This window comes from Rhamphochromis longiceps, linkage group LG20, assembly GCF_057381845.1.
Source record: "Rhamphochromis longiceps isolate RC_006_pf linkage group LG20, R_longiceps_female_GT1.1, whole genome shotgun sequence".
Taxonomy (NCBI): domain Eukaryota; kingdom Metazoa; phylum Chordata; class Actinopteri; order Cichliformes; family Cichlidae; genus Rhamphochromis; species Rhamphochromis longiceps.
In genome coordinates, this window is record NC_140576.1 from 29,996,803 (window position 1) to 30,022,152 (window position 25,350).

Genomic DNA, 25,350 nt, shown 5'->3' on the forward strand with positions numbered 1-25,350 from the left:
TACAGCACCTGTGAGTCACACATTTTCTGATCCTGAACGTTTCTCAAACTCAGGAGGGGAGAGCCTGAAACCATTTACCTAAGTCACATTAGCACTAGTGTTCAGCCTAAAAAATACACAAGTTAAAAGTCATGCATTTGAGTCATGCATCCATATTATTTGTTTATTTATTAAATTTTTTTCGAGACACTGTTAGTTGTTAGAAGTCAGTGTTTTAATGATAGGACATATATGACAGTAATGAGACAACCTAAGATATCCAAGATTACCACAAAAACACAAATAGAATCACAGAAAGCTTGTTTCTCTCCCGTTAGTCTTTAGGCCCAGTTACCTTTTACTTTTCTGTGGTCAGCAGCCTTTCATGTCATATTTTGTCTCTATGTACAATATAGCATTACTAATACAATAACTTGTACGTAAATGAACTTCATTCTGTAATTGATGGCAGTTCTCAAAGTACTAGTCACTTAAAGGTTAAATTTCACATCTAAATTCTCATCTTTGAATAACTAGAACTCTGAGCTATGAAATAAATGTAGTGAGGTTAAAGTATCAAATCAAAGTATCAAATTCTCTGTTATACTTTACATTTATTGTCTAAAAAAAAACACTTTGCTCTGCTGCCAAAATAATTTCCTCCTATAAAGGAACAAAGTGAGGGTTAAGTGTCGTTAGCTGTGGTAGCTGCAGGGTCTGGTGGAGGCCCGACCAGCCTCACGGTTTCTGATGAGACTGCCGTCAGCATGGTGATCAGTTGGGTACCTCCCAATGCCCATGTCTCCCAGTATCATGTGTCCTACACAGCATTGACTGGAGCGGATAGCCAGGATCACACTGTGAGTGGGTCGTAGTCATTACATCTTCACCTCTTCTGGCCTTCAGCCGGCTGTCATGTGTCAGAATTCCAGAAATTCCATAAGTCCCAAAACTTTAAATGAGTTCTGACTGTGTTGGGATGATAGTGTTGTTTGTTGTCTGCAGGTGCTGGTCCCTGGTGGAGAGAAGCAGGTGATGCTGGAGTCACTGCAGCCAGATGCACGTTACAGCATCTTGGCCACCGCTGAGGACCACAACAGAGAAGGAGGCAGCAGTTCAGCTCAGGGCAAAACTGATGAGTCAAACAAGGGAAAGATGCCAAGACAGCTCAAGTGCAACTTCCAGTTCAGACCGACAGGCTTACATGCAAAAAGTGCAAATGTCCCATTACTTTACCCTTACAGGAGGATATGCATACTTGAAGGTTTCCACATATAGAAACATCAAGGTTTTTGGGCAGTATTGTTTCTACAGCACTACACGTACAGTCATTTTAGTCCAGAGACACAGATTCCTTTCTCTGCATAATGATGGGCCCTCTGAACAAGGAGACAGCAGAAAGTGGCAGTTAAAGGGTTAAGTCTGCAGGGCCCACACACACTCATGTGAACCTACAGTCTCCCCCTCCTCTGGTCTCTGTCATCCTCCTGCTACTGCAAAAACAAACAAACAACAAACAAACACATACATCCACCCTTTTTTTACTGTTTGGGGTGGATTAGGCATTAGAAGTGACTGATCCTAAAATGGTTACTGTCCTTAATCTCAATTTCAAGTCAGTCACACTTAGAGACTAAAGAGGTTAAAAAAAAAACACAGGGAAACATGGGAAATAATGTTTTGTCAGGCAATGACTTGTTGGCACAGGAAGAGTGGTCCTTGGTAGCCATGACAACAAGGAGGTCTGTTTGTTGCTGGCAGGTAAAAGAAAACAAACAAACAGTGGCTGCAGACCTCTACATTGGAGAGACCAAACAGCTACTTCACAAGCGCATGGCACAACACAGAAGAGCCACCTCCACAGGACAAGACTCAGCAGTCCATCTGCATCTTAAGGATAAAGGACACTCTTTTGAGGATGCCAGTGTTCACATTTTCAACAGAGAGGACAGATGGTTTGAAAGAGGAGTGAAAGAAGCCATTTATGTCCACTGTGAGCGACCATCTTTGAACAGAGGCGGGGGTTTACGACACCAACTCTCTGCCATCTATAATCCAGTTCTGAGATCCCTTCCCAGACGCCTTAACGCCCACTCACATCCTGGGCCATCTGACCTCAGGAATTCGCATGACAAGGTGGGGCCAGGTTTCACAATGAACACACCCGAAACTCTGGCTGATTGGGACCCACGCCCAGTTTCACACCTTGGCTCAGGCGATTAGAGGATCATCAGGGGGTCCTTTTGTCCCTCTCTGTGGGGATACTCACACTAGGTTTATATCTGGGACTCTCCACCATTTGACCTTAGAACTGAAGAAGCCTCTCGGATGAGAGGTGAAACGTCTTCAAGCAACTTAAAGAAGTCCAGACGCTTTTCTTTCCAAGCTCCTTTGACTACGATGACCTGGATGACTGAGAACCTTCACAGACATAGATAGAACTTTATTAATCCCTCGGGTGGTTCCTCCAGGAAATTCAGTTTCCAGTATCAGAACACTGACAGAAGTTGCATATTACAGAGTTAGAATATCAGGACGGGACCAGGTTGGTGGGGGTGAAACAGCAGATCCAGTCATGCAGTGATAATTCATATTTAATGCAGCAGATTTTGTTAGAAATGTGTAAACAATTGTATTCTAATCACATTGGCTAATTTTATATGCATATATAAATAAAAGGTATTTTTATTATGTCAACAGTCCTCCAACAGCATCCAGGAAGTACTATCCTATTCCCATGCCTCTGTCCAAACCAGGCGAGTGTTTCCATGTCACTTCAATGTGTTCTTTGCCATCAATAATTTTATGCTGATTTTTTGTTACATAAGCATGTCTCATGTGTCCTTCCACTTTTTTTCCATTGTCATTTCTCGCCTCCTTTGGATTGTTTTTTGTTGTCTCTTATTCAGTCATTCCCTCACAATTTATATAATCCTCTTACCCAACTCTGTCCTCCTTCCTCTTCTTTTCCCCTTCAATCTCTCTCATCGTTCATCAATATCGCACATCCAGACTATACCCGTAAGATAGAGTTGATCCGCTACCTTGTGAGCGGCTATGTGAACGGCAAAGTGCTGGCCACAGCAGAGCACGCCAACTCCATGGCGTCCTCTGCTGTGGCCAGTCTGGAGGACGAGGCTGACCAGCTCTCTCACTTCCCCTTCCTCCCAGTGGCCAGTGACCCTGTGCTAACTGTCTCCAAGCATCATGGTTGGTACAGTGGACTCTGTTGTAGCTAATGAGCCAGACATTTGATGCTGGTGCTGTAGTGATTAGAGTCGTGCTGTGCTCTTATAGTGCTCTGTGGCTGCAGGCCGTAGTACAACAAAGCTCTGCTGTGGTTATGAGTGCTGCACCTTGCTGACATATCATTCACACCAAAAGAAGACGTGAATAGAGCAGTTTTCAAGTGTAATAACATTCCTTTCAATCATATTGAGTATAGACGAATGCAACTGTGAGCTTTAGCAATTAGCCCGTTTCAACAGGACCGTGATCCCGATGTGTGAGACAGCAGGGTGCTGCCACTGGTGTTGTAATCTGTGATTTAGTTCCTCCTAACATTTCAGTTTGCTTCCAGTATCTATCCTCTGTGATTACTGGCTCTATAAACAGATTTAATAGAAGTGTGTGAGCTATTGGCTCAGTATAAAGGGTCAGTAGTGTTTTCACGTCACCTATCCATCCTCCATTTAGTCACCCAAAGCATGTAGTAAATACTCCTCACTTTTATTCATCTTCTCTTAAATCCAGACAAATTCCAGCTTGATAACATTGAGCTTCTGTGTGTGTGTGTGTGTGTGTGTGTGTGTGTGTGTGTGTGTGTGTGTGTGTGTGTGTGTGTGTGTGTGTGTGTGTGTGTGTGTGTGTGTGTGTGTGTGTGTGTGATAAAGTCACATGTTCATATATTGGGAGTATTCCTGTCAGCCCTCCTGTCAGATAAAAAAATGACGGCTTTGTGGAGATCAATTGTTCATCTCTGTAAAATGTCAAAATTATCAGAGTAATAATTAAGATTTGTCAGTGTGAACAAATAAAGGCCTGTCTGTCCAACAAACTTCCTGCTATTATTGCCCAACTGTGATGCACTGAGGATATTTCACTTTCAGAATTTTGCCGAACCACTTGATATGCTCCAACACTGGCAACTGTTACTTCAAAAATGTTCTGAATCCTTACTTCAAGGTTAATTATTGCTAAAAATGAAAATATTCAATTTATTTTATCTGAAGCTGTTGAAGCTCAGTCTAAATGGAGCTTATGTGTAAGTTCAAAAAGGAGGATGTGCAATCAGACACCTGTCTATGACACTGGTGTTTGGCAGCCAGTCTATTCTTTTCATCTCCTCATGCTCAATAATGACCTCTCCTTTTGAAATATAGTTGATAATTCATTTAAAATATATATAAATTTATTTTTTAAAATATTGTACTTGAGTCATGTTAAAGGGCTGTGATGTTTCAGCTAACCTTCAGTTTTTCCCTCTTTAATATTTAAATTGTGCATGCCACATTGAATCTTAATAGCAAATATCCTTGATTTGTTACGGCAGAGTTTTGTGTATGGCAGATTGCTTAGCAATTGCCTAACACACAAAAACTGCCTGTTTCTAACCCATCCTCATAGGGTACAAGTAACTGCCAGTGAAACTAGAGTTTTATGAACCTCACAGGAATATTGTAATTAGGTAAACAAGAAAATTCAGGTTTCCGGATGCTTGTCTAACCATGTAAATCTGAAATATGAAAACTCAATAACAACTTTAAATTTGATAAAATTCATAAAGGTATTGAATCATATGTTTGAGTTTCCAGTTTTTACAGTCAAGTGTTGTAATGAAAACAAAAACACAAAAAGTTCCACAGGAGGGCGCTCTGTGATAAAGTGTTTTCAAGGCTGCTGTTGTACAAAGAATCATTTTTGGGATATATTAAACAGCCACACTGTGCCATGATATAACGTCACCTTGGACTTTACAGGCCTAATTCATGCAGTTTGCTTTGTAGTGAAACTTACTCCTGCATTGTTTTCCCTTTTCCTTTTTCTCTCCCAGTATGTCCAGTCTGGCTCCAATTCCAGAGTCAGCTTTTCTCACTAGTTTTTCAGTCTGCCTGCACCCATGTTTCTGTTGTTACTAACTTTTTTGGTGTGTTTTAGTGATTTAGTGCTTTTTGACTGGTGCTTTAGTTTATTGGCAACTCCTGGGTTTTGTTCTCTTTCTTTAAACAGTGGTTTCAACAGTGCTTTTGTTGGGCTGGAGACATTTTCCATGATGACTGTTGCCATAGAGGGATTTATATTTCCACTCCCAAGCCCTCACCATTGCAGCAGCACAGCCACCATGAAAACACCTCTTTATCTCAGCTGGAGTAGGATGGTGTCTTCCAGATTTGCTCTGTTTCAATGAGAAAAGTACCCAGAGCTCTTGAGCAAACTCTTCTCCACAGAGACGTATCCATCGCTAAAACTAAAGTTTGAGTAAAACTCAGAGCTGCCAGACTTGCTGCTGCTGTTGAAGTGCATGTTCTAGAATTTAGGTGAAAGAGCCAGCAAACTGAAATCTTGCATATTTGTATATTCTGGCACACACACACACAAACACATACACACAGACCTTTTCCCCTTTTGATCACGTGTGCAACACTGAAGCCAGCACAGAGAAAAAAGTGGACACAACGACGGGCTATGTGGTGGTTAACATCGTGAGGACACCATGTGTCTATTGAGCATAACAATAATTCTTTTCAGGTTCAGGTGAAATGATTCACTGGCGTATTACCAATTGATCTCCATGATCTTCATAATCTAACTGGACACAACAGTATGGTCGTCCTTTTGTTATAATCAGCAGTGACGTCTTCTCCATGCTGCCTGTCAGGTACATTTAGACAGCAGTAGTTAATGGATGAATCACAGCTATTATTTCCTGCATGAATCACCTCTCTCTCTCAATGATCTATTTTTATTTCACAGGAACTTAGAAGTGATATATGTAATTAGTTTCTGTTCATGAATCCATTTCATCAATCACATTATATCATTTGTAGTTTCTTTTTCATTTTGTGTCTTAGCTTTTCAGCTCCAACATTTTGTTGGTACATCTTTATCAACCACTTCTACTCCAAACTCTGTTTTACAAGGTGCATTGGGAAGATTGGGGAAGGAGATTTGACTAAGCGGTCCAGTGTTAGTTATACAAATTAAAGAATGGGCTGTTGTCAGTGCTTGTTGCGCTGGTGTGCAGCTGCCCTTCAAGCCAGTCCATAAGCCTGTATAATTATACTGACAAAAAAAAATTATATTGGCCCATCGACCCACTGGGCAAATACTCGGTATGCCAGATTACCAGTCCTGTGTAAGACTCAAGCAGTCAAGGTTATTATCATTAACGAAAACTAACGAAATAACGAAAACTAGAAGTGAAAAAATATTTTCGTTAACGGAAATAAAAATAAAAACAAAAAAAGGAAAACTAACTAAAACTGTAATGAGTGTTCACAAAACTAACTAAAATTAACTGAATTTATAGCAAAAATGTGTTTAGTTTTCATTGATTTGTGTGTGTCATACAATAGTCAAGGGTGAAAATGAAGTTTAGTTTACAGATTTTTTTCTTGCTGTCTAATTATGCCAGCAGGTGGCAAATATTTTAGCCGAGTCGTCTATGTTGCTGCTCCGTCCACGCGCAGAATCATGTCAGGAAAAGTCGGGAGAAAGCGCCAAAGTCCAATTTGGGATTACTTTGAATATGTCTTTGTTTTGGATAAAGCAAGTGTCTTGTAGTGGAAAGAGACAAATTATGAGGGACATTTCTAAAGGGGGAAAAAATCCCACAAACCTTAAAGTGCACTTGAAAAGCTCACACAAGAAGGTTACCTTGAGAAGGTAAGGGAGCACACTCAACCCTCATCCCCAGAAAACAGAAGCTAACCTCAGGCAAGGCAGCGTGATGCATCCCGAGACAACAGGACGGGGATATCTACATAACTGTGTGAGTCAATTGCCTTCAAAGTTTTTATTTATTTATTTATTTAAAGAACCCATAGGTGGGAATGTGAGTTGTCTGCCTCTGCGTGTTAGCCCTGCGACAGACAGGCGACCTGTGCAGGGTGCAGGGTATGGTAGCTGGAATAGCAACATACCCAAGGATAAGCAGAAGAGAATGACTGATATGATGAAACTGGGATTTTGTTAGACTTAATTATTGCAAACACAACTAAAACTATAACTGAAACTAATCAAAACTAAACTGAAACTAAGGATTTTCAAAAAATAAAAACTAAACTAGCAAACAATTGGTAAATACTAATTAAAACTGATATAAAATTGAAAATCTGAAGTCAAAACTAAATAAAAATAAAAACTAATGAAAATTGCAAAACTATTAAAACCCTGGAAGCAGTGAATAAGAATTTCAAGAAATAACCATTTTCTGTTGTTTAAATTGTAGAGGGTGACTTTGATGCCACACCTGAACAGAAAAATGCGAACAGTCAAGATCTCTGATGTTGTTCCTGGGATCTGCTGGAGCCACTCGCCTAACTTGGGAGTCATTGCACCTAGTGCTCTGATTACCACTGGGACCATGGCTACCTTCACCTTCCACATCATCTCCAATTCTTCTCTGAGCCCTCGGTACTTCTCCACTTTCTTGAGTTCTTTCTTCCTGATGTTGCTGTCATTGGGAACCGCTACATCTATCACTACAGCCATGTTCTTCTGCTTGTCCACCACTATGTCTGGTTGGTTAGTCACCAACATTTTGTCTGTCTGTATCTGGAAGTCCCACAGGATCTTAGCTCAGTCATTCTCCACCACCCTAGGGGGCATCTCCCATTTTGACCTTGGGACTTCCAGGACATACTCGGCACAGATGTTTCTGTATACCATCTTTCTTTCTTGGGTTTCTGCTGCCTGAGGTATTCACTGAGCACGCGGTCGGTTGGGGCTATCTTGCTGATGTATTCATGGATGTTCGCTGCCTCATCCTGGACTGTGGTACTGACGCTCTCCAGTTCTTCTATTTGGCGTACAGCCTCAGTGTCACGGTCTGGCTAGGGCAGACCGTATGTTGCAGGGAAGGACTCAAGCGCAGACCGAAATGAGGTATGGATAACAAAACAAGCCGTTTATTAAGGCAAGAAACGAGGGTACAAAATAATAGGGAATCGATGAAAACTAAACAATGACCTAAACTGGGTGAACTAAAACGAAACATACAAAACTCTAAACATAACGAACTGACAGGGATACCTGGAGCCGAGACATGGATGAGCAGTACAACAGACGAATACAACGGACCAGTACAACGGACGACCTGACAAAGAATGAATGAGAACACACAGACTAAATGGACACAGGAGGATAATGAGGGAAGTGGCAACACCTGGGGAAACAGCTGGCACACATGAACATAATGACGTCACAGTGGGAGAGTAAAACTGAACACGATGAACACAGAAACGCCAGACCTCTTCACAATAAAACAGGAAACAGTGAGATATAGACATGACAACCTGAACTTGACAACATAAGCCACAGACATGAAATACATGAAAAGCAGGGGAGACTTAACATGGTGGAAACACGAGGGGAAAATAACTAGAAACACCTAGGCATGAAAACAATGAACTTAGGAAACCTGAAGGCTACATAAACTAAACACAAAACGCTGGGTCAGCAGACCCAGGATCATGACAGAGCCCCCCCTTCAAGGGCGGATTCCAGACGCCCAAAACCCCAAAAACCAAGGCAACCCACCAAGGACGGGCGGCGGGGGCCCAGGACGGGGGGCCAGAAACAAGGCCACAAAACAAAACGTCCAACAAGAGCACAGGAAACAGTTCGCAACTCCTCAGGGGCCGACCCGGAGGGTGACGGTCCAGAAGTCCATAGTTGACTCGAGCAGGGGGCCGGCCCGGCGGCAGACGGCACAGGAGAACACAGTCAAATAGTTCTGGGGACCGGCCGTGCGGGCGGCAACGGCGGCGACACAGGCGACGGCGATCCGGGGGCCGACCATGCGGAAGGCAGCGGCGGCGATGAAGGAGACCACGGAGCAGTTCAGGGGGCCGACCCCGACGGCGATGACGTCCAGCTGGTGGCCCCGAAAATGGCCGGCGATATCGAGGTGCAGAACGAGGCTTGGGCGGCGGCACAACAGCCGCAGGACCAGGCGTAGCAGAAGCAGAGGCCGGACCAGGCGTAGCAGAAGCAGAGGCCGGACCAGACGAGGACGAAGACTCGGATGAAGCCGGACCAGGCGAGGACGAAGACTCGGATGAAGCCGGACCAGGCGAAGCACAGGCTGAAGCTGAACCAGGCGAAGCACAGGCTGAAGCTGGACCAGGCGAGGATGAAGACTCTGATGAAGCTGGACCAGGCGAGGAAGAAGACTCTGATGAAGCTGGACCAGGCGAGGAAGAAGACTCTGATGAAGCTTGACCAGGCGAAGCACAGGCTGAAGCTGGACCAGGCGAGGACGAAGACTCTGATGAAGCTGGACCAGGCGAGGAAGAAGACTCTGATGAAGCTGGACCAGACGAGGATGAAGACTCTGATGAAGCTGGACCAGACGAGGATGAAGACTCTGATGAAGCTGGACCAGGCGAAGCACAGGCTGAAGCTGGACCAGGCGAGGACGAGGCGGCCGCAGGTGGCGGCTGGACAGGCTCCTCGGGCCCTCCAGCTGACGCGGCGGGAGGCTGAACGGACCCCTCGGACCCTCCAGCGGAGACGGGAGGCTGAACGGACCCCTCGGACCCTCCAGCGGAGACGGGAGGCTGAACAGGCCCCTCGGACCCTCCAGCGGAGACGGGAGGCTGAACGGGCCCCTCGGACCCTCCAGCGGAGACAGGCGGCTGAACGGGCCCCTCGGACCCTCCAGCGGAGACAGGAGGCTGGTGTGGTTCTCCTGAACCCCCAGCTGACGTGGCATGAGGCTGGACGGGCTCCTCGGGCCCTCCAGCTGACGTGGCATGAGGCTGGACGGGCTCCTCGGGCCCTCCAGCTGACGTGGCATGAGGCTGGACGGGCTCCTCGGGCCCTCCAGCTGACGAGACATGAGGCTGGACGGGCTCCTCGGGCCCTCCAGCTGACGTGGCATGAGGCTGGACGGGCTCCTCGGGCCCTCCAGCTGTCGAGGCATGACCAGCAGGTGTAGAGACCACTGGCTGGACAGAAGGCTGAGCAGGTGATGGAGCAAATGACTGAGCTGCACAGTGGGTTAAGGGCTGGGCTAACGGAAGCACAGGAATGTAAGCTACGGACCGGGCTGCTAACAGAGCTAACGACTGAGCTAATGACTGAAAGGCATGCAGTAGAGATGGCGGTGTGGATTGCAGACCGAATTCTCCTGAGCCCTCAGTAGAGACAGGAACGGGTGCAGGAGCATGCCGGACACTAGCCACTCCCACCCGAGGAGTAGGTACGGGTGCGGAGACGGGCTGTATCCTGGCTGCCCTCACCCTGGGGACCGGAACAGGTACCGGTAACGGCTGGGCAACTGCCCTTCCCACCCGAGGAGCAGGTACAGGTGCAGAAAGGGTCAGAGCCTCAGCCGGCCTGGAAACCAGAGCGGGAGCCAACCGGGCCTCAGTCTCCCCCACCCGAGGAACAGACACGGGTGCAGAGGTACGCTGGGCCCGAGTTGCCCCGGAAGGAGAAACACGAGCAGGAACGGGAGTAGGCTCAGAAAAAACAGTCACAGAAACGGCAGGCTCAGGGTCAATATATACGGGGTCGACAAAAACGGATCTATCAAAAATGAACCCGCCGTCCACTTCATGCTTAGCAGTCTTAGCGTTTGCAGTCCTAGGTTTAACAGCTTTCGAAATCCGTGGGTTAGTGGTGGCAAAGCGGGTTGACTCAGGGATAACTGAAACGGACCTGACAGAACCTGAACAGACGGAAGCGGAACCGAGTGTGTTTGTCCTGGTAGCGTGATTAACAGTCTTTCCCTTAACCGTATGTGCAGGCTTAGGCGAGCGGGAATTGTCCTTCATCCCTCCCTGTGTAGAGGGAGTAAAACAAAATGGATCCTCCCAGTCCACATCGTCATCCATAAGGGAAATACCCCATGGATCGGAAGTGAGCCGATTGTTGTTAGCATCAGACGGGACGTGAGGGTAATAGTCATCGTTACTCACCACCGTGAGCTCGGCATTGTCCAGTTTATGGCGACGGGCGCGCCGCTTCCTTCGAGCGGAGGAAGCCGGTGGAGCGAGCGACTGAGCCCCCGGTGCACAACACGGCGACAACGAGGCTGGAGCGCGAGCGCCTGTAGCCACGCGAAAAACTCCCACTTGAAGCGGACGAGGCTTGGAAACAGGCGGGGACTTACGGCAGCTCTTGGGACCTCCGAGAGCCAGCCGAGTCCCGTGGAAAATCCGCTCATAGTCGGGGGCGCGCCACGGCTTCCAGCGGAGCTCCTCCTCCAGCTGGGCGAAGGCTGCCTCCCGACGCTCGTAAAGCTCGCGGTCTGCTGAGTCCATAGTGGTCAGGTCGTACTGTCACAGTCTGGCTAGAGCAGACCGTATGTTGCAGGGAAGGACTCAAGCGCAGACCGAAATGAGGTATGAATAACAAAACAAGCCGTTTATTAAGGCAAGAAACGAGGGTACAAAATAATAGGGAATCGATGAAAACTAAACAATGACCTAAACTGGGTGAACTAAAACGAAACATACAAAACTCTAAACATAACGAACTGACAGGGATACCTGGAGCCGAGACATGGATGAGCAGTACAACAGACGAATACAACGGACCAGTACAACGGACCAGTACAACGGACGACCTGACAAAGAATGAATGAGAACACACAGACTAAATGGACACAGGAGGATAATGAGGGAAGTGGCAACACCTGGGGAAACAGCTGGCACACATGAACATAATGACATCACAGTGGGAGAGTAAAACTGAACACGATGAACACAGAAACGCCAGACCTCTTCACAATAAAACAGGAAACAGTGAGATATAGACATGACAACCTGAACTTGACAACATAAGCCACAGACATAAAATACATGAAAAGCAGGGGAGACTTAACATGGTGGAAACACGAGGGGAAAATAACTAGAAACACCTAGGCATGAAAACGATGAACTTAGGAAACCTGAAGGCTACATAAACTAAACACAAAATGCTGGGTCAACAGACCCAGGATCATGACACTCAGGGTACTGGACTTGGGGTGAAACCCTCCATGCATGGTCAGGAGCTTCCTTGTCTTGGTGTCAGTGGCTTCTATCTCCTCCTTTGGCCCGCTTATTATCCCAGCAGGGTACCTGATCACGGACAGGGCGTACGTGTTGATAGCCCAGATCTTGTCCTTACCATTTAGCTGACTCCTCAGGACTTGCCTGACCCTCTGCAGGTACTTGGTGGTTGCAGGTTTTCTAGCGGCCTCTTCGTGGTTTCCATTTGCCTGTGGGATTCCCAGGTACTTGTAGCTGTCCTCTATGTCTGCAATGTTACCTTCTGGTAGTTCAATCCCCTAAATTCTGACTACCTTACCTCTCTTTGTTATCATCCAATTACACTTCTCCAGACCGAACATCATTCCGATATCATTACTTTAGACCCTGGTGGTGTGAATCAGTGAATCGATGCCTCGTTCACTCTTGGTACAGGAGGTGGCTGACAACTGCTCCATTCTGTAGTCGGTATCTGTAGCCAGTCTTGTCAATGATCTGACTGAGGGGGTTCAGGCCTGTACAGAACAGCAAGGTTTGAGCCCCGGTTCGGACAGTCTCAGTCGTTGTGTCCTTGGGCAAGACACTTTACCCATTGCCTACTGGTGGTGGTCAGAGGGCTCGTTGGCGCCAGTGTCCAGCAGCCTCGCCTCTGTCAGTGCGCCCCAGGGCAGCTGTAGCTGTGTGTGTGTGTGAACGGGTGAATGACTGAATGTAGTGTAAAGCGCTCTGGGGGCATTAGGGACTAAGTAAAGCACTATACAAATACAGTCCATTTATCATTTACCATTTATGGGCTTGAAGTTGACCTACGTTGTTGTCCACCACAATCCAATTGAGTTCCTGATGAAGGCTCTTAGTGTCCTGTTGATCCTGTATAGTTATAGGCATTCTAGGTTCCAGGTGTGGGGCATTGAGTCATAGGCCTTCTTGTATTCAATCCAGGCAGTGCACAGGTTGGTCAGTCTGGTCTTGTAGTCTCGGCTGACTGCTAGAGTCTGTTGCTGTCCAATTCTTCATACCGGAGACCCTTTCTTGTAGGTCTGCCACTGTGATGGTTACTGGACCCTGTTCAAGGAGGTTGCTGTGGTCTGCTCTTAGATCCACTAGCCACTGAGCATTGCTGTTATGTGTTGCTGTTATGTGTTGCTCTTTCAGTATTGCTTGGTCTTCAGCCTTGTTGGTGGGTGTTCTCATGTTGTTCTCCTGCCACTGAGAGTACATCTTGGCTGGTTCTGTGGAAATAGCTGGTTTATTGTCCTGCCTTCTATCTCTCTGGTGTATCTCTTGAAGCGGCTGGCCAAGGCTGTGAGTCTTTGCTTGGCAGTTTCCAAGGCCTCAGGTATGGACAGCTTGCTGTACTTCTTAGGCATCCTCTTCATTCCACCTTTCTGCAGCTCCAATAGTTGGCTCACTTTCCTCCGTGCTACCTTGATCTTGGCCTCTAGTCTCCTTCTCCATGGAGGGTACTGCTTCTTGTGTGAATGTGTGTGTGAATGGGTGGATGACTGGATATGTAAAGCGCTTTGGGGTCCTTAGGGACTAGTAAAGCGCTATATAAATACAGGCCATTTACCATTTACCATTTGTGGCTGTTCAACTTGTAGCTAAGCATTTCACTGATCACTGCTGCTATGGTGTAGATCAGCTGGTTAGTCTCTTTAATAGTGGTGGTAGGTATCGTCCATAGTGCTGCATTCACATCATCTAGTAGATCTTCTGAGGGTATTTCACGTAGTCTTGGTAACTGGCTATGGAGGATCCGGGTTTGAAGCTTCGCCATGATTCTATCTTTTAGGCCAGCTCCTCTCGCACTCAACTATCCTTATTCTATTGCACCTGCTGTTTAGTATCCAATGTGATGATATCTCCCCCCTGACCTGTCATCCTGGCTCCCCCTTGCCATAGCATTTGTGTTGTACCTCATCAATCTCTAGCCATGAGAGCAGTTCTTTCTTCTAAAAGTTGGAACACTGAGCTACTAGTTGTGTTGCTGTCAATCTGGTTGCTGGGCATCAAAGATTCCTTAGGTTCTTCATCCTATTCATGTAGCCCAGTTCTCATCATGGATCCTGGTTACTCAACACCTGGCGCAGGCTTTGTTAATCCATGCGACGTCAAGCCAGTATGGCTTCATTTAGCAGCTGGATAGTGTAGTGGTAAGACTACATGCCATTTTATAACAGGAGTTGTGGGTTAAACTCCCGACCAGGACATCTGTAAGAAATCAAGGTAAAATAAAAAGTAAAGAATGAAATCTGAACAGAAATAAACCCTCTGTCTATTATCAATGAATGAAGAATTAAAACCAATCATAAAACCTAATAATAAGCAAGAGTATAAAGTACTTAAAAAACCCTCATACCTTAGGTCCACAACCCCTGTCTCTATAAACCAGGTAATGTTCGGTTAAAACTATACTGGGAGAAACTAAAGCTGAGGCGCTGGGAAGACACGGGGGAACGCACACAACCTAGAGGGACGACGCAACACGGAACAAAGGGATACTCTGACATAAATACACAGAAGGAAATGAGGGAAGTGGGAACACACGGGGAACACAGCTGAGGACAATTACTCATGACCGAGCGGGGAGGACACGAAACTGAAAATAATGACACCAAGATGTGGACCTTAAACACAACACAGTACACAGAGAAGAGCACAGAGAGAGAGGCAGAGAACAAGGATGAATACACGAGGGGATGAGGAGAACACAGAACCCAAAGGACGGGAACACGGTACCAGAACAAACACCACAATAAAAGCATGAACACAGGGGGAATCCAAATACCAAACCAAACAATCCAATGAACATAAGGAACAAAATACAAAACCACAGGAAAACTAAGAACACTGGGTCAAAATGACCCAGGACCATGACAAAACATGTCATTGACAAGGGACAGTTCGATACTTGAATGAATGAATGCCTTTTTTTGTCACTTGCATTTGCCTGCACCAAAATTTCAGCCTTTCTGACTGTACATAAAATACACAAACATCATATTGGGGAGACAGGTCAGACAAGGTGGCATTTTAAAGAAACAATGAAATGTATAACACAAAAGGGCAGTCGAGGAGAAAAAAAGAAACTCTGCTCATACTGGTCCCCAATAGGGAATCAGTATGAGAACAGAAAACAAAAACTCCTCAGCACAAAAAAGCACATGTATCTTCACATTGTAACACCATGAAACACAAGACAAGCAACAGGGAAATATGCCAATGTGCACAGCAGCATCTGATACGCCGTAGTACTCTCCACATCCGAAGCTGATTCGCCGTCCACATCACCATTGGTAGCTGCACTGAGCCTGTTTTTCACTGCACACCTTCTCGAGGTGTTGAAGGCCTAATCCTAACCAAATTCATTTATTCAAAATCTGCACTTTGTTTTCACTGAGGCAACAGCAGAAAACAGATGAAAGATGTGGCAAAGGGAAGTCGAATGCCAACAGCTGTCCATCCTCTCCTAATTACACCAAGCCAGAATTTACTCAGTGTTTGTGCTGCAAACCTCAGCCGCAGGATGGAATCAGATGTCATATCGATGAACTGGTGTTTTTCAGGAGAAGTAAAATCAGCAGGTGCAGCTGCATTAAATGGATCTGTCATTTAGTCATACTGAGCACCGTTGTTTCACCAAGAGCATTTCTGGAAAAATGCTCTTTGGAGAAGAGATGTGTCCCTTAAGACATGTGCCACCTCCCAACTCCTTGGTTTCAGCAAATTTACCCAGATGACATGACTGACAGGAAATTACATTTCCTTCATCAAGTTTTCTGCTGAGTGAATGCACAGATTTTTGTCTGCCAAGAGGTTTTCTCTGCTTCAAGGCTGAAGATTTAATTTCACTTTATAATATATTGCTGATATAAGCCAGCTTCATCACTTCATCACTAAATTTTCTTGCTTTTCTTTGCCATGGTCTGTGCAACATTTATGCAAACATGCACACACTCACACAAACTGTCACAGATGCAGGAGAAAGAGTACCCCGGATTCTCTTCTCCTTGCCAATTTCTGGCTTGGAGTAATAATCCGATGTCAACTGTCGCCACACATCTTCCTTAAATGCCACAGGTCTAAGAGGGAGGCTGATTAGAAGCAGCGGGCAGGGCGATCAAGTGCAGGTGAGTCCACAGCCGCGCGGAGGAGCCTCTGTCCGGGCCACACCCTCCCCGGAAGCGCGAGCTTCCGTAAACAAACGCCACGGTTGGGAGAGAGGAGAAACAGGAGAAAACCAAAATAACAAAACCCAGGTTGCCCGGGGAGGACCGTCCGACCGTGACAGTAACATTGTTTGTGTCCCATTTCAGATTATATTCTGTAATATAAGAAACAAGAAGCATAAAGAGCTCATGAGCTCATCTATTTGGGATGTACTTTTAACAGTGAAAATCCTCATGCAGTGACTCTTAGGTGACAAAGTAATTATAAGCAATGAATAGACATCCTTTATTGCTGTCTGCAGCCTAGTTGACCTGTAAGGCACTGTTACCTTTACGTTAGCAGATTTTCCCAAGCAGCCAGGAAAACAGGCTAGCTTAGTAATGGTGAGGAGAAGGCATAATCCTAAACAGAAGCCCATGATTCATGTTTCAAATAGCTTTTCCCTACTCTGGCTGTTGGTGATTCTGTTTGGAGAAATGTGACGTTGTGTAATGTTGATTCGGTGTGTGGCTTTGTCAAAATGAGGAAAACCTGGACTTGTTAGAAGATGTGGCATCCATCTCACTTTGGATGAAGTGGCTAACATTCCTCTCTCTTATAATTGCCTGTTAGCACTTAATAATTATTAGTATAGCAAGTAATAATTGATCAACATATTGATTTATTCTGCCTTACAGAAAGCTGGTTACAGCAGGATAACTATGTTAGTTCAAATGCAGCTCATCTACTAATCGGAAGGTTAGTGGTTCGATCCCTGGCTTCCCCAGTCTGAATGACAAATATCGTTTGGCAAGATACTAACCCCATGTTGCTCTCCGTGGATCCATCAGAATGTGGATGTTGGCTAGGAAGCACTGAAAAGCACAGAAAGAACTGTTTGTGTGAATGGGTGAATGTGGCACTTCGAGTGCTCTGGGAGAGCAGAAAAGTGCTAAAAAATAGAATCTGCCCATTTACCATCTAACTCTTTGCATTGTTCCCCTGAACTGAAAAACTGAAAAAACAGTTTTAGAGTTTTCATTTGATTTTTCAAACTTTTTATCCAGTTTAGTTCTCATTTCAGGTCAAATTATTATTAAAATAAAAAAACAAAACTAAAATCAGAAGTACTTGAATTCCTGGTATAACTGTGAAATGCATACCTTAAAGCAGATAACTCATAAACTGGAGAGGTAAGGGTGTCTCACACTATTCCTCTATCCTTGCCTCACTGGTACTGTACTCTTCAAGTTCCAGTCCTACCTTTCGATTTTGGCTATCCTCTGTAGCAGAAACGCTTATCCAAGTCTTTCTCACCATCTGGCTGGATTACGGCTGTTCAGGATTTCCAGCAAAGACCTGGACAGGCTCCAGTATGTCCAGAACTCAGCTGCTATGATTTTAACATGCACTTATCTCTGGAACATGTCACTTCAACCGACTCTCAGTTGACTCCCAGACTAGTCACACATTACTTACAAGATCCTTCTTCTCACTTACAAATCCCTTGATGCTCTGGGCCCTCAGTACCTGTCTGACACTGCTGCACCCATACACACAGTCTCAGATACTGCAGTACTCAGCCAGGGGTTTACTTTCTGTCCCTCACAACAACCTCCAAACCTTTGGGAACAGAGCCTTTAGTGTGGCAGCCCCCACCCTCTGGAACTCTCGCAACGCCCCATCACTGGACTCTTTTTAAAAATCTTCTCAAAACTCACCTCTAGCCACAAAGCTTTTAACCTCTAGCCTTTTTATTTATATACACTACCGGTCAAAAGTTTTAGAACACCCCAGATTTTCCAGTTATTTATTGCAATTTTTGAACAGTATTGTACTGCAGAAAGCAGTGTGATGGTACACAAATGGTGAAAAAAAGGTGATTAACAATGGAAGAGAGACAGACCATCATAACACGTATAAATGTCGGTCTGTCCTACAGAGAAACTGCAAAGAAAGTCAAAGTGTCAGTGAGTCCAGTTTCCTTCACCATCCAAAGGCTCAGAAACAAACTGACAGGAAGAGGTCTGCAGACCCAAAGACACGACTCAATCAGAGGACAAGTTTCTGAGAGTTAACAGCTGTGTGATAGGCGGCTCACAGGACAACAGCTTCAAGCAGCTTAATAGTGGTCGTAGTAAGAAAGTCTCAGTTTCAGCTGTGAAGAGAAGACTTTGAGCTGCAGGTTTGACAGGACGAGTTGCAGCAAGAATGCCAGACGTCAGAATAAGACAAAGAGGCTTGGCTGGGACATGAAATACCACCATTGGACTACTGAAGACTGGAAGAAGGTATTATGGACTGATGGATCAACATTTGAAATCTTGAGATCATCACACAGGATCTTTGCGGTGGAGTAGGTGAAGGATGGTTCCACAGTGTGTGGCATCGACTGTCAAACATGGAGGAGGAAGTGTGATGGTCTGGGGCTGTTTGCCGGTGACTTGTACAGAGTGAGAGGCACCCTGAACCAAAACCACAGCATTGTGCAGCACCATGCAGGACCCTCTGGTATGACCTTGGTTGGTCAGGGCTTCATCCTACAGCAACATAAAGACCCAAAACCTAAATCCAAGCTGTGCCAGAACTACCTCAGGAACAAAGAACAAGGTGGTGAGCTTGAAAACACGGAGTGTCCAGCACAGTCTCCAGACTTAAACCCCATCGAGCTGGTTTGGGATGAAGTGGACAGAAGAGTGAAAGCAAAGCAACCTACAAGGTCCACGTTTATGGGAACTTCTGCTACAGATATGGGAGAATATTTGATTTCTATTGTAGAAAGAAGCCACGACTGTCTTCAGCTGTTATATCTGCCAAAGGGGGTGACTTTGATGAGTCAACCCTTTTTTTAAGCTACTATACAAGACTAAGTTATTCACGATAATAATTTAAAGCATCTTCAGTACTTGTGTCTGTGAAGGTTCTCAGTCATCCAGGTCATTGTAGTCAAAGGAGCTTGCAAAGAAAAGCGTCTGGGCTTCTTTAAGTTGCTTGAAGACGTTTGACCTCTCATCCGAGAAGCTTCTTCAGTTCTAAGGTCAAATGGTGGGGAGTCCCAGATTTAAACCTAGTGGGAGTACTTCAGTACTTGTGATTAATGATTTGGCATGATATAAATAAAACTGGGGTGTTTTTTGTTTCATTTATTTTATTTACTTATCTTTTCTCCTTGTTACTATGTGGAGTGATATATTCTTACTGTAAATTTGTTGTTTGGTTTGAGTTAGGACAGGAAATAAGTGTTAATGTTAGTTTGTTCCTTGACTTTTGGTGCCCACTTGCGATATAAGTTGGATTGTAGATGGGGGGCAGGGTTTAATAAGAATATATTCTTCTGCCTGCTCCTTTTCACACGTGGTTGCAGTGCTTTACTGACAGAAAGTGTAGTTGGTTTGTTTGAAAGAACTAACTGTGGAAACTGTTGACCAAGTGTGAAATAAATAAATAAATGAAATGAAATAATGTTACATGCAGATGTTTCCAGATGGAAAATACCTACTGTTTGTCCTCATCTCAAACCCCATTCACTGTGAAACCATGCACAAGATTACCTCTATCATATATACTCTTTGAATCCTTTTTTGCTGATTCTGCTGCCTCTGCCTCTTGTTTATTTTACACGTTATGCCCATATTTTAACTACATTTTTGTCTGGCATCATCTGCCTGCTAGCCCTTAAATCTCTTATGTATAATTTCCAGCGTAAATCAAACAGGGTTCTTTCCAGCACAGCTTGAGGATGGCCCCGGGTATACTTCCACTTTTGATGCTCAGCCTGTCTTTGCTTGGGATACCCCACAGGAGGAAAGAGCTAATTTCCTTGTGCTGCTTCTGTGGAAGCTCTGCTCCTGCGCTCATGTTGGGTTGATGCCAGGCAGATTCACCTGAGACTGGTTGAGGCTGGACTAGTCCATGCTGCCTTGTGTTTACCACCTGGGCTGCCATCTAAAAGGCGTGGAAAGCTAGGGCCCAACACAGCAGGAACCCTGATTTTGTGTGTAGCTTACGCCACCAAAAAAAACTTGTAATAAACAGCCACTCAGTTTGTAGTCTTATATTTTAAAGGACTTGTTCTATAATGAGAATCTGGATTTAATGTTAATCTTTTTGGCCTGGCAGCGTGATAATAAAATGTGGTATTTTTAAAAACTATATTCTAGAGTTCCAGTTCATTTGTGCTCCTCACATCTTTGCCAAAGGAAGTGGAACAGCTGTAAGCTTTAAAAAAAGACATTTTTATGCCCGATGATCCGTTTGAGCTTTCACTGCTCTTTTAAGGTTCATAATGATTGAGAAAGGCAAGAAAGTGTTTATTAAAACAAACAGTTTCTTGCCATTCTCAATCAGGTCACTCCTTACAAAGTGGCCCTTGCTCTGTCAATTTCCACTCACCCTGGTTAATTAATAAGACTTGCAGCCTTCAATATTTCCATCGAAAAGCAGGATGACTGCAGAAGTCCCGAGGTTTGGTTGTCTACTGTGAACACTTCAAAGAGCTCATTCACTCTTACTCGCTCGATCCTCTTATGTCAGTAATCTTGCTATAAGAATAATTTCCGTTTATCATTGGATACTATCAACTGTATTGTTTCTCCTCCATCTCAGCACGCTCTGTTACTTTCTGATGATGATTGTAACACATTTATCAATCACTTAAATCACATAAATAATGTGATGTCCTCAAACTGCTTCCGTTCGGTGCCTTGAGTCATTTATTTGGCTTTGCTAAGGTAACTCCTCTACTAAAGAAACCTAACCTTGTTGACAGCTCTATTGGTAACTATCAGCCTATTTCACAATTAGCAAATTATCAGAAAAATTGTAAAAAGTTTGTTCGAATCTTAAGTATGTCATGGTGATGGAAGCCAACAGTAACACGGAACAACTATTTCCCTTTTTATTAAAAACCTCAGTGTGGACAACCACTGTCCTCCTGCAGTGTGTCATATATGCAGTACAATGTTTCACATACTTTACCACTTTGTTGTTGTGAGAGCCGTATTCTTTTATAGCAGCATCAGTCACTCCGCTCCTCAATGTGCACACTGCAATCTCAAATATTATTTAAATTCTACTTTTTATTCTGTCTATAAAATAGAGAGAATCCTTCATGTAAGTAAAAAATATGTTTATTTTTGTTAGACCCCCACATGCAGTTACAGTAGTTGTTTAACTCTTTTCCATTAAAGTGTTTATGTTGCTCATCTACAATGGACTTATCGAATTAATTACCTACTTGAAAAACAACCAGTTTCTCATGTCTGACACAGAAACATGCAAAATAGATACACAAAGTTGAAATGCAACTAATACAAAACCATACTTTTCCAAACTCTATATTTCTCTGATATAATTTCAGTTCCAACAGCAGAATTCGTCATGCGCCCCGGGAAAAGGCTGGACTATCCTAGGAGGACAATGACACAAGCACAAAAAGAAGACAGTACTGTTATTTAACTGGTCATGTTGCAATCCTGGTACCATCATCATCCTTCAAATGCATTTATTTCCAACTTCTACTTAAACTTTAAGTATTTATATTTCATTTAAAAAATAAATAAAACTAAGTGTCAATCAACATAAATGTGTTCTGCAAATTATTACTTGGCGTACTTTATAGTATGAACAAAAGTGGACTGTCCAAAACATTTTTACAATGAATAGTGTGAAGAAGGTCAATGTTTAAGGCAAAGCTGAGATAGTTTGGACATGTGCAGAGGAAGTTGGTGTGATGGAGGCAGATGAAGGCTCAATGCTGTGCCAACCCCGAAAGGCAGCAGCCCGAAAGAATAACAAGTGAGAAAACACATCAACACAATTGTCACGTTGTCAAGTTAAGAACTTGTAGAATATGTGAATGCACATTTAGTCAAAATCCAACTGCATGCACATTTTTAAGGGTTGACATGTTCTAATGCTCTGTATTTATTTAACAAATTTAATTCAAATTTGTGTTTTGCTTCTCCGACTGCAGTCCTACCTCTTCCACTATTGCATCCCAAGCCACTGGCATTTCCTATTCGATCGATCCTGGCTCCAAAACAGCCAGAGGTGCGTTTCCTGGTGGCCATCAGCAGGTCCTGGAGGCGGCTCCTCTGATTCACAGTCTTGCCCTCAGTTAGTGGTTGGGCTTTTTCAGATATCAGAGGTTCTTGGTTCCCCTCTTGGTCCCATCCTTGGCTGGCCTGGCTGCTTTTGGGCTCTTGGTTCATGTCTTCATAATAAGCTTCCAAGTCTTCTTTCTGGACCACTTCATCCAATGTCTCCTCAAAGCGTTCCAGCAAAGACTGTTGTAGAAATCATAAAGCATCTAATAAATCAGGTGGGACGTGCAAGTGTGTGTGTGCGTGTGTGTGTGTGTGTGTGTGTGTGTGTGTGTGTGTGTGTGTGTGTGTGTGTGTGTGTGTGTGTGTGTGTGGGTGGGTGGGTGGGTGGGTGTGTGGGTGTGTATACATAATGAGGGTGACAGGCTGCAACAACACCCCCCTGGGAGCCCCCACTGCCAAAGGACAAGGGCCCCAGAGAACCAATGGGTAACCAACCCCACAAGAGGCCGGCCATCCCAGCGTGAGCCAAAAGAAAGGTCCCAGGTGATGAGGATTGTTTGTCAACCCTTGTTTAAAGGACAATAGTGGACTTTTAGAATGAGATGAAGTTGCTGAACCCTGACCTCCAGCATCTCAAATCAGTTGGTTTAGCTATAAACTTGTGTGAGGAATTTATTGACAGTGGGGGTCTGTCTGTCAGAAAAGGAGGAATAAAAGCTGCCTCAGCTAGGTAAAAAAGGAAGCAACAGTTAACCCAGCTGACTCTCACACTGGATTATTACACCTCACAGAATCTCAGTTCCTATGTTATGTTTCTTCTGCTAATACTGATACTATAGTGTACACTGCAAGCTTTTAAATACAGACCTTATGGTGCAAGTGAGTGTTTGAGATATAAAGGATGAGTATGACTGTATGAAAAATAGAGTGCTTTTAAGATTGACAGTTGTGACATGAGCACCCGACAGCTGGTCAACAATGCTCACACTCAATGCCTCAGGTGCAGATCAAATTGAAAAACACACAGCAGTGACGAGTTGTGTGGGGCCACCAAGGTAGCCAGGAAAGACCCAGTTCATCAGCTGATCATCTAAATCCCCTACTACACCCTACCTGGGGTCCCAGGGTTGGGACTCACCATCTCCACCGCAAAGCGTGGACTAGAGTCAGCAGATGGGTCCCGAGTCTGAGAGCCCACCTGGAGTCACCCACTCAGCCAACAACAAACAAGAGGGACCCATCATTCACGATGTTTAAATTTTAAATATCACAGTTATCATCAGTGCACAGATATTGTGACGTTCACACTATGAACCAAAGGCTGCATACTTTCAAAACAATGGATGTTTTTATTGCCTAATTTAATAGGTATGCAAATATTAACAGCATATCAGGAATAAAGGTGAAGGTTTTGTTCATGTGTTGTCAGTGCTGTGTCAGAGTCAAAGCAAACTCATTAATAACTGTCTACTTCAGCCACAGCTAAACCACAGCTTGTTATTCTGGAAGCAGAGAGCTCTAATTTCTAGTTCACCTCAGCTAATTATAAGATGAAGGAAGAATGAAGATGAAGGTTTTGATGAAGTTAAAATTACAAGTGAAAATCAGGAGAACAAAGTAAAGCTGGTATATCTTTGAGATCAGATCAATGTGAGGTCACACTCTAATGATAACTACTTTTCGACATTGTGTTGCTTTGTTTGTAATCGCCTGATCTGTTGTTGTGTCTTCTTGGTGTCATCACAACAGTCAACATTTTATCTTGTTATGCCCTCTCAATACTCACAAATCCAAAGAAAAGCATGTCAACACGTGGTCTGATTTAAACTATATTTGAAAAAAACTCTTTACTTTGTCAAGTAAAACATAAATCAGTTATACTGGACTGGATGCATTTGTGCAATTATAAAATGCTTGTAGCATTCCTACAAGCATGGTATAATTGAAGACACTGATACCAGTGAAACTGCCTTTGAATGACTTTTAAATGTTGTAATAACAGGAAATATGTTATTCATGCAACTATTTTCTCATCTTTGACCCTCTCTCTGTTTGAATATCAAAGTACCTGACCCTTCACAGTGTAATGTTTTCACAAATGGTGTGTTGATTACAGGTGTGACATGGTTTCTTACCTTGAGCTGAGCCAGGTCATTAGCAGATGAGGGCCTCCCCAGTATGTGGCTGCTAACCAGTGTTTGCTGACACAGCAGGGCCAATACACCCCACAGAACCTCAGTTCTCATGTTATGTTTCTTCTGCTAATACTGATACTATAGCATGCACTGCAAGCTTTTATATACAGACTGGCTCACATACACAACCATCTACATACACTTACCATGCGCCAGACAGGCAGTGCCATCATTTTGTAGACGGCCCCAAGTGCATTCTGACACCTCTAAATGATAAGGCCGCTGGTCAGATGTCTCTTTAAGTGGCGCTTGGTGGTAAGTGACGTGTGTGTGTGTGTGTGTGTGTGTGTGTGTGTGTGTGTGTGTGTGTGTGTGTGTGTGTGTGTGTGTGTGTGTGTGTGTGTGTGTGTGTGTCTATGTATACAGTATATGTGTCTGTGTATCATCATGCTTTCCAGTCAGCAGTGGCATGACCTAAGGAGCCATCTTGGATCTCTGAGCTGTGTATTGGGAAGAATGCAGTTTCACTATGCAAATACTTAACACTGTCTACACTCCTAAGAATGAAACGTACCATAGTAGGTTAAAACTGCTGCTCGTGGTTCCATGGTTTAGATTAGGACAGGAAGGAAACAATGTTATAGTCAAAGGAATATAAACAGTATCGTGAATATGATTTATTACCATAACTGAAGGCATTTCTTCCTGCCATGAGTTTGTAAGGTAGGAATAATACAGCCTATAATCTAAAATTATAGGCTGCATTATGAACAGGCATGAACAGGCGGTATTATAGAAAAGAAGAAGCATATACTGTGAGTATGTTTCAATAAT

The 25,350-nt window shown here is 44.3% G+C and overlaps 1 protein-coding gene across 1 annotated transcript; it reads right to left on the reverse strand.

The window, feature by feature from the left end:
• Positions 1-21,307: 21,307 nt before the first annotated feature.
• nppa (natriuretic peptide A) lies at positions 21,308-24,692 on the reverse strand. Its single transcript, XM_085393547.1, has 3 exons — positions 24,517-24,692; positions 22,315-22,621; positions 21,308-21,741 (listed from the first exon to the last, which is right to left on the reverse strand). The coding sequence occupies exons 1-3, from the start codon at positions 24,625-24,627 to the stop codon at positions 21,737-21,739; spliced, it is 423 nt and encodes a 140-aa protein (XP_085249673.1). The 5' UTR covers positions 24,628-24,692; the 3' UTR covers positions 21,308-21,736.
• Between the last annotated feature and the right edge of the window lie 658 nt (positions 24,693-25,350).